The 15,182-nt window shown below is 44.3% G+C and overlaps 1 protein-coding gene across 2 annotated transcripts in view; it reads left to right on the plus strand.

Annotated features, from left to right (window-relative positions):
• KCNIP1 (potassium voltage-gated channel interacting protein 1) overlaps window positions 1-15,182 on the plus strand; it is a 1,480,000-nt gene that overhangs the window by 1,432,459 nt on the left and 32,359 nt on the right. For both annotated transcript variants that reach the window (XM_085617872.1, XM_085617871.1), the window contains one exon: window positions 6,891-6,998. In XM_085617872.1, coding sequence (XP_085473998.1) covers window positions 6,891-6,998 — 108 coding nt within the window. The remainder of the gene's footprint in view (window positions 1-6,890; window positions 6,999-15,182) is intronic.

The following is a 15,182-nucleotide window of genomic DNA, read 5'->3' on the forward strand; positions in this document are numbered from 1 at the left end:
CTGCAATATGCCTCTAAGGATTGTTGTATGAGAAGGAATGCCTTCCTGCACAAAATCTATCCTGCCCCTAATGCAGCCACCCTTGCACCATGGCACAAGAGGGCCTGCGTTGGCGTTAGGCACCACACAGTGCACCAGAGCTATGAGATAGCAGGAGTGGGCCATATCTTAGTACATATGGTGCATTGCTGCTCTCTCCCTTTCACCCTACGCAGCGAAACGAGTTGCCAGTCTGCATTGCATTGCATGAAAGGTTGGTAAATCTGGCCCCTGATATCTAAACAAAATACCTGGTGGCACACCACATTTACCTATCTGCCTTCCATCCCCTCCTGCTTTCTGTCCCCCCTCTTTCCTACATGTTTTTAGGAAACATCTACTGTAACTGTTATTAATTATTCTTTTTTCTGTAGAATATAAACATCAATACTGGTACCTTACTTCACCTCCCTTTCGCTTGACTCACTCTGTCTCATAGGGTTACAACTGTAATTGATATTGAGAATAATTTGAGGAATTGTTGGGATAGTTACAATAAGGAGACCTTAATAGTCTGGCCAGGGTATTTTAATATGAGAATGTATGAAAACCGTGAGTTCTCTATTTTTAGTATTAGGTAAGTGGAGGGGGCAGCTATTTTACACTTACAGCACACTGCTTTTGGGGAGGTCCTTAACAGAATCTTAGTTTCTAAACATTTGGCAATTGCCAAAGAATAAAGGGTATATGGGGCAATTCTTCTACCTGCGTCCAATGGGTCTAAAAATGGTAGTGAGATGGCTTTTTCTTATTTTGTCCTTGATTTTAACTAAATTAAAATTGGGAAATAATGTTACTGGTTCTTGAGTGAGCGGCCATAATCCGTTTGTCCTGGTTCTTGATTTATATCTGTCAGGCAATATGGGGCTGTAGGAGAATTTGTCATTAATCCGTTTATTTAACAAGGGTATCAGGATAAGATGGGACAGAACAAATAAGGAGGCTTTTTTGTGCAAACGTTTTAGTGATAATAGCCAAGACATCTCACTGCTGACCTCTGTTGAGGAATCCCCAGTTAACATATTAGCAGCCTTCGGTGCTGTGTGGATAAGCAGCTGAGGCTAAATAAACCTTCTAAAAATTCACCACCATTAGGCTGGTTTTACCATGCCCGCACATCTGCCCATAAGATGATAAAATTAGTACTGTTCAGAACACTGCGTTCCAAGAAAGGCATTTTGCACATAAGGAGGTTTTATAACGCTACCCTTGAGGCCAAGAGAACTGAGTTAAGAAAGGCAGCTTGGGAGGAGCTTGAAAAGGCAGCCAAACTGAGGGATTGGCAGCTTTCCGGAAGGTTGTTAAGCAACCCTTCTTCCCTACGTTTGAGTATCCCTCATTGGATACTGTCCTACCAGTTGATGCATGAGTAGACCATCTTGATGATAATTTTAATCCAGAGAACCAGTAGGTGGTACTTTGGAGCTATACACCAATCTTAGTGAAACCATTTAAGTTAGGGAGGTAGTTGCTGTGATTAACCAGAACCCCTCAGATACGGCTTTCAGACCGGATAGACCTTTATAAAGATATTTTATTTTAGGCTCCAATTTTAACAAATGTTTTTAAGGCTGCTATAAAGGGGAAACGTATTCCATTTTAGAGGGAAGCAGTAGTTTTCAACATTTAAAAAAAAAGGTATAGACATTCCCCATCTTGTTATTGCCCGATTTCCCCTCTGGACAGCTCTCTTAAAATACTAGAAAGGCTCTTCGCAGCCAAACTGGAGGCCTGGTTGGAGGAAAGTCAGGCCCTGTCTAAAGTGCCGTATGGGTTTCGCCCAGGGGTAGTCATGGTGGAACAGAGCTTCAATCTCCAGCTGATTGTCGTACACAGATGTTAAGGCCATGTTCACTGTCCTTCATATATAGGACTTCTATGAGTTTCTTTGGACATGATCTTACACTCTACAAAAGTCTGCCATTGGCCCCTTTGCAGCATGCTTTTACTTGGTCTTTGGCATCCTTTTTGATCAGTCAGTCATTCAATAAAGGCATAAATCATAAAATGTTACAATCAACTAGAATATCTAAAAACAAATTGTAAAGAATTAGGCAGCAAAATAAATAAAATAACTGGAGATCAAAATACAGTTTAGTAGTGCCTTGAAGCCCACAAGGCTGATGTGAATAATGTAGAAATGGGAGACATTTCAAGTTTTAAGTAACCGTGTCCCTGCAGATTAGAGCAGCCTTTTCAAGTTGTACAGTCTGCTTCAAATATAAAATCCTTACTTTCATAAGCTGGCTTTCAAAATGCCTTGAAAATGCATCTTTGCTGCATTAGCATATTTTTCTATCTGTCAAATTCATTGGTGAACTTAGAGGTTCAATTACAATGCCCCAAACATAATTTTGATTGTTGTTCATCCTTACCTAGACCAGGCCAGTCCCCAGTTTACCAGGATCCCACCTCCCCCAGTGTCTGCAATTAGATTTCCTCGTGCTAAAGCATAGGTAGGAGTGGTTTCCATCAAACAACAAAGGGCTTTTTGAAGCATGATTCCTGCTGCCAGATTTATCAGAATGACAGTGGAGGTTAATTACAGTAACATCTAACTATAGTTACCTAGAAATGTGATTGGAGGCGAGAGTACAAATGACATCACAAAGAATATACAGGAGAGCGGAAAGTACCATGTTCATGAAAACAGGGCTCTGGTGGGAGTCAGCCTTTGTCGCTGACCTTCCCCATAAGCTTCTTAAGGATTTTGGGGACCCCAGGCAAGACGTATTTTGGAGACATGTTCAGAACCACTTTTAATTTGATGACCCATTTCCCTCTATTTCAAGTCTACTTAACCCCTTCCCTGCTCATGACGGAACCACTCCGTCAAGAGCCACGGTTGTGCTGTGCTCATGACGGAGTGGTTCCGTCATGCTGCGGCCGTTAGCCGCCGCTCCGCCCACGCGGCGCTAATTCCCAGCCTGTGCGGGCGATTAGCGCAGTGGGCGGAGACGTGACGGAACCACTCCGTCATGAGCACAGCTCAACTGTGGCTCGTGACGGAGCGGTTCCGTCACAAGCACATGGCACACAGTGTATGCACGACACATGTTGTGCCCCCAAGCAAAGTCAACAATGGGCAAGATAGTCCTGTGGCTGTGTCTGAGGCCCCTTCCCTGCCTTTCCACCGACCCTGCTACTTTACCAACCATAGCCACCTCAGGATCCAAGATCCTAGCTGTTGCAGCGGTTCTCTGGTGGTCTGACCGCCATTCTCGTAATCAAGTGGTCAGACCAATGAGGAGGCGGTGGGCAGTGGTCTTAAGACCGCCATACTCGAAGTCAGGGCCATAGTGTAAGTTCATTTGCACAAACCACTATAAACACCAAACATGCTTTTTGCTTCCAAGAGGACATTTTATTATGGCTGTAAATATCAAACAAAAATTAAGTGAGCATAACAAAATACATCGGCACATGCCCTGGCCACTAAAGCATTCTGACATATGCTACTCTATCTTCGATATTGCATTGATTATTAGCATGGCACTGGCTAATTATGTTGGGCACCATGTTGAGATTATCTTCGCTGTTTTTAAAGCAAAAACCTGCCTTTATTATTTTTTCAGCTAATACAACTCAAAAGTTCACAAGCTCAGTATTACTATACCTTCGTACCTCCACCAAGGTCTCACCAAAATGACACTTGCCATGGTTCATCTTGATCACGCAAACGTGTAGGGCCCACACCTCACCATCAAAGGGAGAATGCCAGAGATTCCTATAAACCAATACGTCAGGTGCTAGATCTAAAACTCCATGCTTTGCTGGGTACACCCAGACAAGCGTTCAAGGCCTAGCTCAGAGGGAGGTGTAGTAGTGTGTAACAAGTTACAGCAAAACACAATTATCACAATTGCATTAAAGATGTTACTGTCCACCAATAATTTTGTGCTAGCACACCATTTTAATAATATCCTAATATTTGTACAAAGTGAAATCAGAAAAGTATCAATAACAAAACACAGTACACTCAGTGATCATGCTACTGCTGCAGTATAACAGCAAAACATGGGCCTATGGCTGTGCAAACTAAATAATGTTTGCAAAGCTAGGAAAACACCCAGAATAAAAAAGGCATCACGTCAAAATCAGTAAGACACAGTTAACGGCATTTATAAACAAACATTTAAGAACAATAACTAGGAGCAGTGAGGACACAGAAAATACTGGTGACACAATCTTTCTTCCAAAATGGTCACTTGATAGTGTGCCACTTACATTTAAGGTTAAGGATCCTGGAAGCTCAAGAGCATCTAAAAACATACAGAAGCATGTACAATAATAGAGAAAAGAGCTCAGTTTTGTTTTCACTGTAACAAGGGAGGTATGCCAATGTCATGGATTAAGGTTAGTGAAGATCCGTCACTCCATCTTGCTACCTAGTGGCCCTGGATGTTTCAGGTCAACAGCTCCTCACAACAGCAGGTGCAATGATGGTGGAGAGGGAAAATGTTGTGTGCCACATAGTAAAAGGGCAAAGACCGAAGGGCTGATTCACAAAGGGCCTCTGCACTCGTGGCGAAGGCGGCACACTCATGGCAGGGGACCCCACAATGGGTAACTGCAGTACGGGGGTCCGGCCACAACTGCAGGCCCCCACCACGAGTGCACAGGCACTTTGTGAATTGGGACCCAAACGTACAAATGGCTTTGTCGGAGACCATGCGGGTCTTACAGGATGCCCCTTGCTGACCACTGAACCCAGTGTTATTCCATCACACATGACACAGTCAATGACAATAAAAATAAAGTTCAGTCATGAGTCCCCATTCAGTTTCACCTGTCCTTGAAGTTCAGTTTTCCTTGGTACATCTCTTGTCAGGTCAGGAATCGAGGGATTTACAAGGAACGGTCTCCTCATCTGATCCCTCTGGGCTGGCTGACAGCTGCCGCAAGGTAAGGTCTGCAGCAGCAGTAGGGCAGCCAGCCGAGATCCGGCAGGGTGTTCAGGCTCATACCTGTCAAGAGCCAGTGGGAACCACTCAGTACCACATTCTAAGATCACTGAATGTAAAACAGTGCATGCGCATATTGGTAATGCCAGGAAGTGCATTGGGGTGTTCGGTGAGGAGAAAGGATGCAGGAGAAGTCCATGTGGCCTTTTCTGTGAATCCAAACAAGATGCCACACAATTGCGCAGTTGTTAAAAATGCTCGTCAAGTAAGTGCAATTGAGTCGCAGCTGGACAGAGAGAAGCATCATCAGGATGAAGGTGCACATGAACTATGGGCCTATGGAGAGACACTGATTGCAAATGGAATGTTTCAGTCTGAACCTTGAAAAAAGGGGAAATGGCCTCAGTGCACATTGCCTTCAGTGCTGAATCAATCATAATCGTAGCAGGATAAATATGAAAACGATTGTTGTGCATTTGCATCTTCTTGGGAGTGCCATAGAGAAGATCTGTTCACCAGTACCCTAGCACCGTTACCCCTGTCATTATTCTATTCTTGTGGTGCCTTGTTAGTGAAACAACAACTTTCATCAATTTCCATATGACTCAGACCTTAACAGTGGTCTTTAGGAATATCCTGTGTTTGGTGTATCTGAGTGGCGCAAACCATGCATGGCTTATGCCATACTCCTTTCGCAATCAATCAATCAGTACATTTATAAAGCGCACTACATACCCGCGAGGGTCTCAAGGCGCTAGGGGGCGAAGGGGGGTTGGTGCTGCTCGAATAGCCAGGTCTTGCGAATTCTCCTGCAGGCCAGTAGATCCTGAGTCTGTCGCAGGCGGATGCGGAGGGTGTTCCAGGTCTTGGCGGCGAGGTGGGAAAACGATCTGCCGCACTGTACACCAATGGTGAATCAAGGCAGCAGTGCTGCTAAAAAACTTGCACTTTGTAAAATGTTTTGATTGGGGACCTAGGGGCAACCTGCCAGATCTCCCCCAACTCCCCCAAAACTCAATCTAGGGTGGCTCAACTTTCCCATTCTTTCATGCTTAATGATTTGGCACGTTTGTAGGTTCTGTGGTGCAGCTCATTCAACCTATCTGAAATTATAACATTTTTTGTCAGCATTGACTTCAAGTTTACCCTGTTAAACATATTTTCACTCCAGAAAAGTGTCCAAGTCCAGAGGTAACATTTGTCTGCTAGAGGGTCAGGGACATTTTTTGCATTTCCCATATGATTAAATTAAACTGTTGGGTGTTTTTTCATTAAAATGCATTCTGACTACCAGATTTGCTTTGTGACATTAGTGACTATTTGTTAAATATTTCCTATAACATTTTTGTCACTTTAACTGACTTGGTTATCATCAAGTATGTGTTTTATATTTCTTAGCTCTATTGTTGTGTGATCTATTGCTGAACACGTAGTACTTGCATATTCTCTTACAATGGCCTTAGATTTTGATCCAGGCTAACAAAGGTGTCTCAGAGAATAGCGTTTCCCTTTGATGGCTTGATGGTTTAGGCCTTCTATAAACTCAGACACCACTCTCCCCAAGACAATGCATCTCCCCCAAAGCGCACCACTCAAACTTCTCTACACCTGCCTAATCTGAAAATACTATACACTGTTTATCCTTTTCATTTGTTGCTTCTTTGTATTGCCTGTTCCAAGACCAAAGTTATTTCATAGTTCATCTATGAATTAGAGTCGAGACAGTTGGCATAATCCATATATATTCATATTTTTTTCATGGCATAATTATGTTTTTTGGTGTAGTGTAATTCAAATGAACAGCAGGATTGTGAAAAATACTGCAACAGTGGTGGTTATGTAGCTAGTAGCCTGAGTGCTCAAAACTGAACAATATTTGACTGTCATCCTCTTGAAGGTGTCTAAATGTTTATGTTAAGTCAGCTTTCTTTTTTTCCCTGTAAACAGAATTTTGTCGCTGCTCTTTCGATTTTGCTGAGAGGAACAGTTAACGAGAAGCTGAGGTGGACATTTAACCTTTATGATATAAACAAGGATGGATATATCAATAAGGAGGTAAGAGGGTCTGAGTTCTGATCATTCCATGTAAGTTAACCTAGAAATGTGAGATGCCTTGTTAGATGAGTGTGAGTGGGCATGTATAACCACCACCGTGTGTGCGGGGTGATCAAGATCAGGTGATGAGAGGCATCCCACCCAACCTGGGAGAAGGGCATGTGGAGAAGTGTGGCTCAATGATTAGAGCGGCAGACCCTGATGCAGAGTTCTGGCCTGGGGCCAGAGTTCAATCCCCCGCCTCGGCGGGTCTTGGATTCAATTTCCTTGGACCTGATAATTCTCGCCTCGGTGCCTATTCTAATCATGGGTCCCACGCTGCAACTCTGGGCAATAGCTTGCTTAATCTCCACAACAGCCCCAGCAGCGCTGGGATGCCTGGCTTCACCATGTGGGTGCCCAGGAGTGAACATTTCACAGGGAAAGGCCAGGAAGGGTTCCACAGCGGTATGAGTAAAAGCGCCAGGATACCCCCGTTGGGGGTGGCAGTGCGCTATACAAGTACATACACATTTACATGTTTCCCGATTCTTTCCGCATGTAAACCGTAAGAAAAACGTGGTGATCATCTTTTTTTATCAATGGATACATACAAACAGATTTTATTTGTGATTGAGCTGTCAACTTAGCCTCTCTTTAATTATAATGATGATGATAATCCTTCCAATTATCTCCTTTCCTTTCTTCATCATAAAAATTAAAGCAAGGCCTCCTTGACTCCTCTCAGTCGGGATTCTGAGCAGCTCACAGGATGCAAACTACCCCCCCTTCAATCCCGGCTGCTACAGATAATATCCACCACCCTGTGCGTCAGGGAGCCTCTGCTGCCTTCATCCTTCTTGACCTGTAAGGAACCCTCTATACTGTCTCACACACCATCCTCTTGAATCACTTTCATGACAGTGTGATCTGCCTTCTTGAACTTACTTGGATAGCTTCAGTCCTTTGCAACAGATCCTAATCAGTGTGCTTCCAAATTTACCTCCAATTCCTCATGGGTGGACTGTGGGGCCCTCCAAGGATCTTATCTCAGCCCCACCCTGCTCATTGTATACATTGCATCCCTTGCAGACATTGTCAGGAGCTGTGACTTTGAGATCATCTTTTATGCTGACAAGACGCAGCTCATAATCTTAATATCTGTTAACATGACTTCCACTTGTACCCTCATCTCCTCTTTTGCAGGGCACACATAGCAGAGCGGATGAGCCACCACTGCTTAAATCTCAACAGACATAAAACCAAAGTCATTTTATGCTGCCATGACCCTCTGTCGCACGGAAGGTGGTTGCCCAAAACTAGGAATAATCCTAGACACTAATTTGTCCATGGCCAACCAAGTTACCTCTGTAGTGACCGCCTGTTTTGGCATTCTCAAAATGCTCCGCAAAGTGCTTCCATGGCTACTCCTTTTAATCTGTAACTAGTAATCCAAGATCTAATAACTGGTGACCTGGCCTACAGCAAACCTCTCTATGTCTACATTCCTGCTTACCTTATTAAGAGGCTACAATTTATTGAGAACTCTGCTGCCAAACATTTATTTAATCTCCCTGTACATACACTCAGTCCACCCCTTCTCAAATCCCTACATTGGCTCCTAGTCTCCAGAAAGCTGTTATCAAATTACTTTTTCTTATTCATCAAGCACTTTATGGCTCTGAACCCCTGAGACTTAGCCTCTGTAGTCACTTTCCATCACTCTTCTCACCTTCTTGTCTTTATGATGTTGGTCTCTGTTTCCCCATATATCAGAATCTCCAGGTTTGTAGACAGCTCTTTTCCCTTCTTGGCCACATTTAACTGGAACAAGCTCCCTCTTTCACTTCATATGATCTACTGTGTGTCAATATTGAGAAAAACCCTGTAAACCCACTGATTCTGATGCGCTCTGCTCTGGACTTCATACAAAACTTGCTTCTTTTCACTGCACTAGTATCACTTCTTGGGTGAGTTTGCATGCTACAAATCTAATTATCTTAACATAACATGAACATCTACCATCTTTAGAGTTAGCGTAGTATGTGAACTTCAACAACATTGATTAATTTCAAAGTATGTTTCTTAGATCACAAACAACTTTGGAGTTTTAGACCTTTGGCAGTATTCTTGCAAATTTAGAAATATTGTGTGATTTATTGTAGAAACTCAAAAGATGTAAACACTCTCAGGCCGCAATTATGAGTGCCTTGTTAAAAATTATTCCTGCACAAACACATTTCTGTTCAGAGACTTCAATTACAATGCACACTCTCTCTGCTTTTTTAGCCGCTCCCAAATTCCTCTCTTTCATCAGCCCACCCCATCCAACCCCCCTCAAATCGTCTTTAGTTCCTCATACTCCCTACTGATTTATTGAACACTTCAGTGACTTGGTGTCTCTGTGCCCCCCACCTTTCTCTCCGTGGCCACCACCTGCCCCCCACTATTGAATTTGCTAATATTTATAAGATTTAGCCAACTTCACTCTAATTTTATAAGTCGACACAACATGGTGGCCATCTTGGATGTATAGAAAATAAAATTCAAAGATTGCCAGCTACAGCTATTGGCTTTGCTAGTGCTTGCAATGCAATTTGGCATTGATCAGCTAAGGGTAGGGGATCACCAGGGAGAGTGACTAGCATGTTATGCTGCCACAGTTTTATAAGGAGGAATATGAGACAAAACACACAAGAACCCCTAGGGTCTGAGAGGTGAAGTTTAGGCTGAGTGAGAAAACGCCACAGCGCAAAAGGCGTCCCTTTAAAGACACTAACGATGGAGTGATAAGGTGAACCTCAGCTGGGGTCAAGGATGTCTTTATACATATACTGATGATAGGCCTTCGGTGGGACACTTATTGATTGTGTGTCTTTTGTTTGAATTGCAACTCGTGAAGGTTGGAGACGTGACTGCCCCTTGAGTGTCTATGCCAAGGACAGCTGAGGCATTACACCCGCCTCCTGTAGGTACTACCAATGAATCCACCACCTTGAAAACCCATGGATCACTGGTTTTGTATCTAAAGAATATACTTTAATAATATACTTTCTCTTGTATATATCACCGTCACAGCAGTAGCACGTATCAGATCCTGAAGATGGCCACGACACTTATTAGGTCATTGGCTGAAATATGTGGATCTTAGAACAACACGACTGGGTTTAATGGTTCCCATCGTGTCTTTTGTTTTTAATCCTAGTGTTAGAACCGGCGGTCTCTAGTTGGCAGAGGTATACACTTCTGACAAATAGGGATCCACCAACTCTAGTCAGGGCAAGGGGATTACACACTCAGATAACCCCTGCTACCCCCTTGGTAGCTTGGCAGAGCAGACAGGCTTATCTCAGAGGCAGTGTGTTAAACATTTATGACCACATACAGTAATAAAGTGAATACACTACAAATGGACACAACACAGGAGTTATTATAAAAATAGTATTTTTATATAAGGCTTAGCACAAGACCAAATAACGACAAAAATATACCACAATCTTAATAAATACTCTTTGGAAGGAAAAATTGTAGTTCAGGTAAAGTTTCTTCTTCGGAAATAGTTCTTTAGCAACACAAGTAAGTATTCTTCTTAAAACACAGTTCTTGGCAACAATGTGACCCCCACAGGAGTCACACGACGTCGAGTTTACGATATTCCCAAGGTTCGGCGTTGACCGCGAGGAGCGCTACGTCGAGCCTGGAGTCGCAACAGAACCCCCAACCACAGTACCTTTGGAAATGAAGAAAACGATGATCCACGGCATCGGGATGTCGGCGTCGAGGTCGGCGTCGATCGTGCCTCGGATTCGGGTCGATCCGCAGCGGCGTTGAGAGGTGTCGGGCCGGAGCAGCGCTCACGGCGTCGAGAAGGGAGTCGAGTCGATGCGATCAGCAGCGGCGTCGAGACGGGGTCGCTTAGAGCTGGAGCCGATACTCACTACTCACTGGCGTCGATACCGGCGTCAAGACGGGGTCACTTGGAGCTGGAGCCGATACTCACTACTCCTGGCATCGCTACTGGCGTCGATCGGGCCCGGCGGCCAGCGTCGAAGACTCGGAACACTGGAGCCGTTACTCACGATGTCGAGCTGGATTCGGCGGCGTCGAGACTGCAGATTTCCCCCGTGCACTGGAAACAACACTTTCCAGCAACCAGCAATTCAGTAGAGGGTGAAGTCCTTTGGCCCTGTGACTTCAACAGGAGGCTGGCACTCTTCCAGCCCTTGGAGATTTTCTAGCAAGCTTTTGAGAGTACACACCAAGTTCCTCTCTCCTTGTTCCTTGGCAAAAATAAAGAAGCAGCTTCAGGTTCCCCCCAGCAAACAGCACACTGGCAGAAGGGGGAGGCAAGTCCTTAGATCAGCAGGCTTCTTGTCCTTGGAAGAGGTTTCCTTGTCAGAAGTGATCTGAGTTCTTGTTTCAGGGGTCCTTCTCTTATACCCCTTTTCTGCTTTGTTCCCCTTGTCCAAGCAGGGAAATTCCCCCCATCCTGGGTTTGTTGTGGGTGTTGCCAAGCAGAGGCACCTGGCCTATTCACTGAGCAGGGCAGGGTCCTCAGCCGCCCAGCAGGAGGCGGAGCCAGTATTGTCACTGGCAGGAGCAGGGCTATCAGTCGCCCGGCAGGAGGTGGAGCCAGCTTTGTGTCAGGCAGGGCAGGCTATCAGGGACTACTCTTCCCCCACTCTAAGTGTAGATGCCTCATTCACCCCACACTGACTCAGACCTCTGGAGCCACCTAGCCCCTGACACACACACCAAACCAGCAGAGACCGGTGGATAGTTGGACAAGAAAATAGCCACTTTCTAAAAGGGCTATTTTGAAACACAGAATTTAAAAACAATCCATCCTAAAGGGTGTGTTATTAAATTCTGAGTTCAGGGATACTAAACTCGACCTGCTACCATGCTCCCTGAGTCAGTTAGATTATAATGGAGTTAATAATCAGTCTGCCCAGTCTGGCCTATTGGAGGCAGGTAGCCCTTCAATAGTGAAAAACGAAAATGGCTGTAATTCACTATTAGGTCATGCCACACATATCAGGGCATGACCTACCTTTTACCCACAATGCACCCAGCCCTGGGGCCTACCATAGAGGTGTCTGAAATGTGGCAAAGTGAAGGTTTTAGAGACTGGCAAGTAGGTTTCCATGCCAAGTCGACATGGCAGTCAGGGACTGCACACAGGCTCTGCGATGGCAGGCCTGAGACACATTTTACACGCTGCTTCTGTGGGTGCCACAACCAGTGCTGCAAGCCCACCAGCAGCAGTTAACTTACACGCCCTTGGCACACGCAGTGCACTAGACTAGGGTCTGAACAGTAAGTCAACCAAGCCAATCATGGTAACATCAATCAATGTAATAATTTAACATAGGGAGCACTTGCACTGTGGCACTGATCAGCAGTGGCACAGTGCCCAAAGCAATATTCCAGCAAAAACATCGTAAACAGAGGAGGCAAACGGAAAAACAAATGGAGGAGAGACTCATGCGAATGATGCCAGGTCTAACACCTAGCACATGGCAGCCTGAATAAAGATATGTGGCGATACCTGTAGCTAGTTTTAATTCACCTTATCACTAGCACCTCATCACGCCTTCATGCTAGCATTGGGTATTTAGTACTTATCCTCCTAGTATACAAACCATCCCTGAGCTCCTCCCTCTTAGTGAGGGGGTTGTAGCTCGCACCATGATTAGCCTGCATGGTGTGAGGAGGTTCCCCAATGATGAAGCATGCCCCCTTTGGTGGGTGAGAGAAACCGTCCTTTAAAGGGACCCCTTTTTCGCCATGGCGTTTTCTTACTCAGCCTAAACTTCACCTCTCAGACCCGAGGGCTCTTGTGTGTTTTGTTGACTGAATTAGGGGAGTTTGCTCTCGCTGGTCTTTAAACCTCCTCTGGTCCTTTTTGTGTATTCTCTGGGGAATATGAAACACCTGAATCATTGAGGGAGGTGCACATATAAATGCGCATCGTTGGGTACATGGAACTACATTATGCCTTCTCTATCAGAAACATGTTTGGAAATAAAAATAATTTCAGTGTCTGCCCGAAACAAGGAGAAGGCATGAAAAGGACCCGTGGGCAGAACTAGGTGCTGGTAGTGCCCGGCACCCCACCGAGACCCCTGACTCTTAATCAGGATTTGAAATTTAAAGGGCTAGATGTGCATAATTGTGCCTGCAAGGCAGGCACATGAACGTTGTTAAATAAACTGATATCAGTGACTTCGAATTTGCAACACTATAACAGAATCTGCAAATACAAGGAAGAAGGGAAGGAATTAGCTCATAGTTCCATGAAACTAAAATATATAGTTGGCAAATCGATCCTGGTCAAGTATTTAAATTGCAATATAGTGTTTGCATTCTTTCTATCTTACCTTCCGTAAAGCCTTCAGGATTTAACTTGAAAAAAATGTAAGTGCAGATGGGCAATGCTTTTCTCAGAAGCCCACTACTAAGACATTTCGTTTTGATTTCACCCATGCCTTTCTTCCACATCCTTGTATTTCCTGTCTTTTTATCTCACTTTTTTCTGGTGCTTTTTCATACGGTTTTCCTATGTCTCCCTTCTTTTTTCCATCTATCTTTTCTATCTTTCCATCTCGTGCTCGTTGTCTAAGACTAGTAATGAAAATCCTTTGTGGTGCCTAAATAATAGATGCTGGTGCCCACCACATGCAATGCCACCACATGAGAGGAACTCTGGTTCTTCCTTTGTGGGTTTTGACAACCGACACTCTAACTTCTCCCATTTGCCGTCATTTAAAGACACAAACATTGAATAACTAGATTCAAATCCAGTAACTCACTGCAACAGTTGTTAACAAAAATTGTTAGCCACTATTGCTATGTCATGAAGTAGTTCTGGGCTCTCTGAGAGCCTGTCAGATCATTGCTTGGAAGCAGGGAGCACAGCTTCTGCAGCAGAGGGAATGGAAGGCACTGGCATTGGGTGGCAGGAAGCATATTTTGTTTTTGTTTTCAATTTGCAACAGGGAGATGAGACCATGTTATGTATGGCTCCCCCATTACTCCTCTTGCTCTACATAACAGTCGAAAGCAGAAGCCGATGATTTTCGGGACAATACTTTTGCAAAATTATTGTTGGATAAAAGGCAAAGTGCTGGATGTATTTCAGCTCAGGGTTCTGAGCGACCCTGTCGAGCTTTGCTCTCATTGTCTATTTGATGTCACTCAGATCCCCTTGGTGAAAAACATCACTGTAATTCACTGTTATTCATCTATAATTCTATATACAATCATGCAGCTTGCAAACATGAAATACTAAAGCAAACCTTTAATTTCCTTTCGTTTAAATGAAAAATTTATATTTGGTCCATCATCTAAATATAGTAGTCCATCTAGCAGTCTGTTTTTAATCTTCTATTGAAAAGCTACATTTAGTCCTCCTGTAGCTAATGTTGGAAGTTGTGATAGCCTGTACTGGGTTAGCAATACATCACCTAGACTGTATTGTGAAAAACACCTTACTAGACTACAAATGTCTCTTTGATGGTTGTATTAAATATGAAACTGTTTCATAACAAATTATGCTTGCCATGCTAACATAGGGTGCATATGCTGCATAATGAGTTCCAAAGCAGGCTTAGAGAGCAAGTCCTATTATAGTCGTTGACAAGGGGGTTATGTTGTTGCCAGTAAGGACAGTGTGCTACCTCGTCAACTATGCCGACAGTGATTCACTGAACCAATAGCAGTCAATAGTATTGTGAAGTGGTGGAGCAGGGGAGGAGGATGCAAACGAAAGAAAAGAATATATGAATATTAAAATTACACTTACCTTCTCATATGGCCGCCGCCTTCCTCCCAATCCTCACCTCCCGGACGTCCAGGAAGTGCTGCACACTGCTCAGGCTCCCAGCTCCCAATCTGCTGCTGCTATTCCCAGCATGTGAGCAGTGCTGGGATTGGTCTGAGCACTTCGGTTTGGTGCTCAGACATGGACTGGGAGTCTGTGTTGGTTTCTCCACCGAGTAGTACAGCACAGCTCGGTGGAGAAGGCTAAGCGCGAATGATGGTTTGGCCGTCCCCAGAAGGCCGGACAAAATGTCATGCCCACTTGGCAGTGCCTACTATTTCCCCCTCGTCCCTGTGCTGCAGAGCATCTAGGACAACAAAGAAAATGATAATAAGAATGTTTTATTATCATTCTATTTTATTGGTTGCTTCTGCTGGTTT

Source organism: Triturus cristatus, chromosome 7, assembly GCF_964204655.1.
Source record: "Triturus cristatus chromosome 7, aTriCri1.1, whole genome shotgun sequence".
Taxonomy (NCBI): Eukaryota; Metazoa; Chordata; class Amphibia; order Caudata; family Salamandridae; genus Triturus; species Triturus cristatus.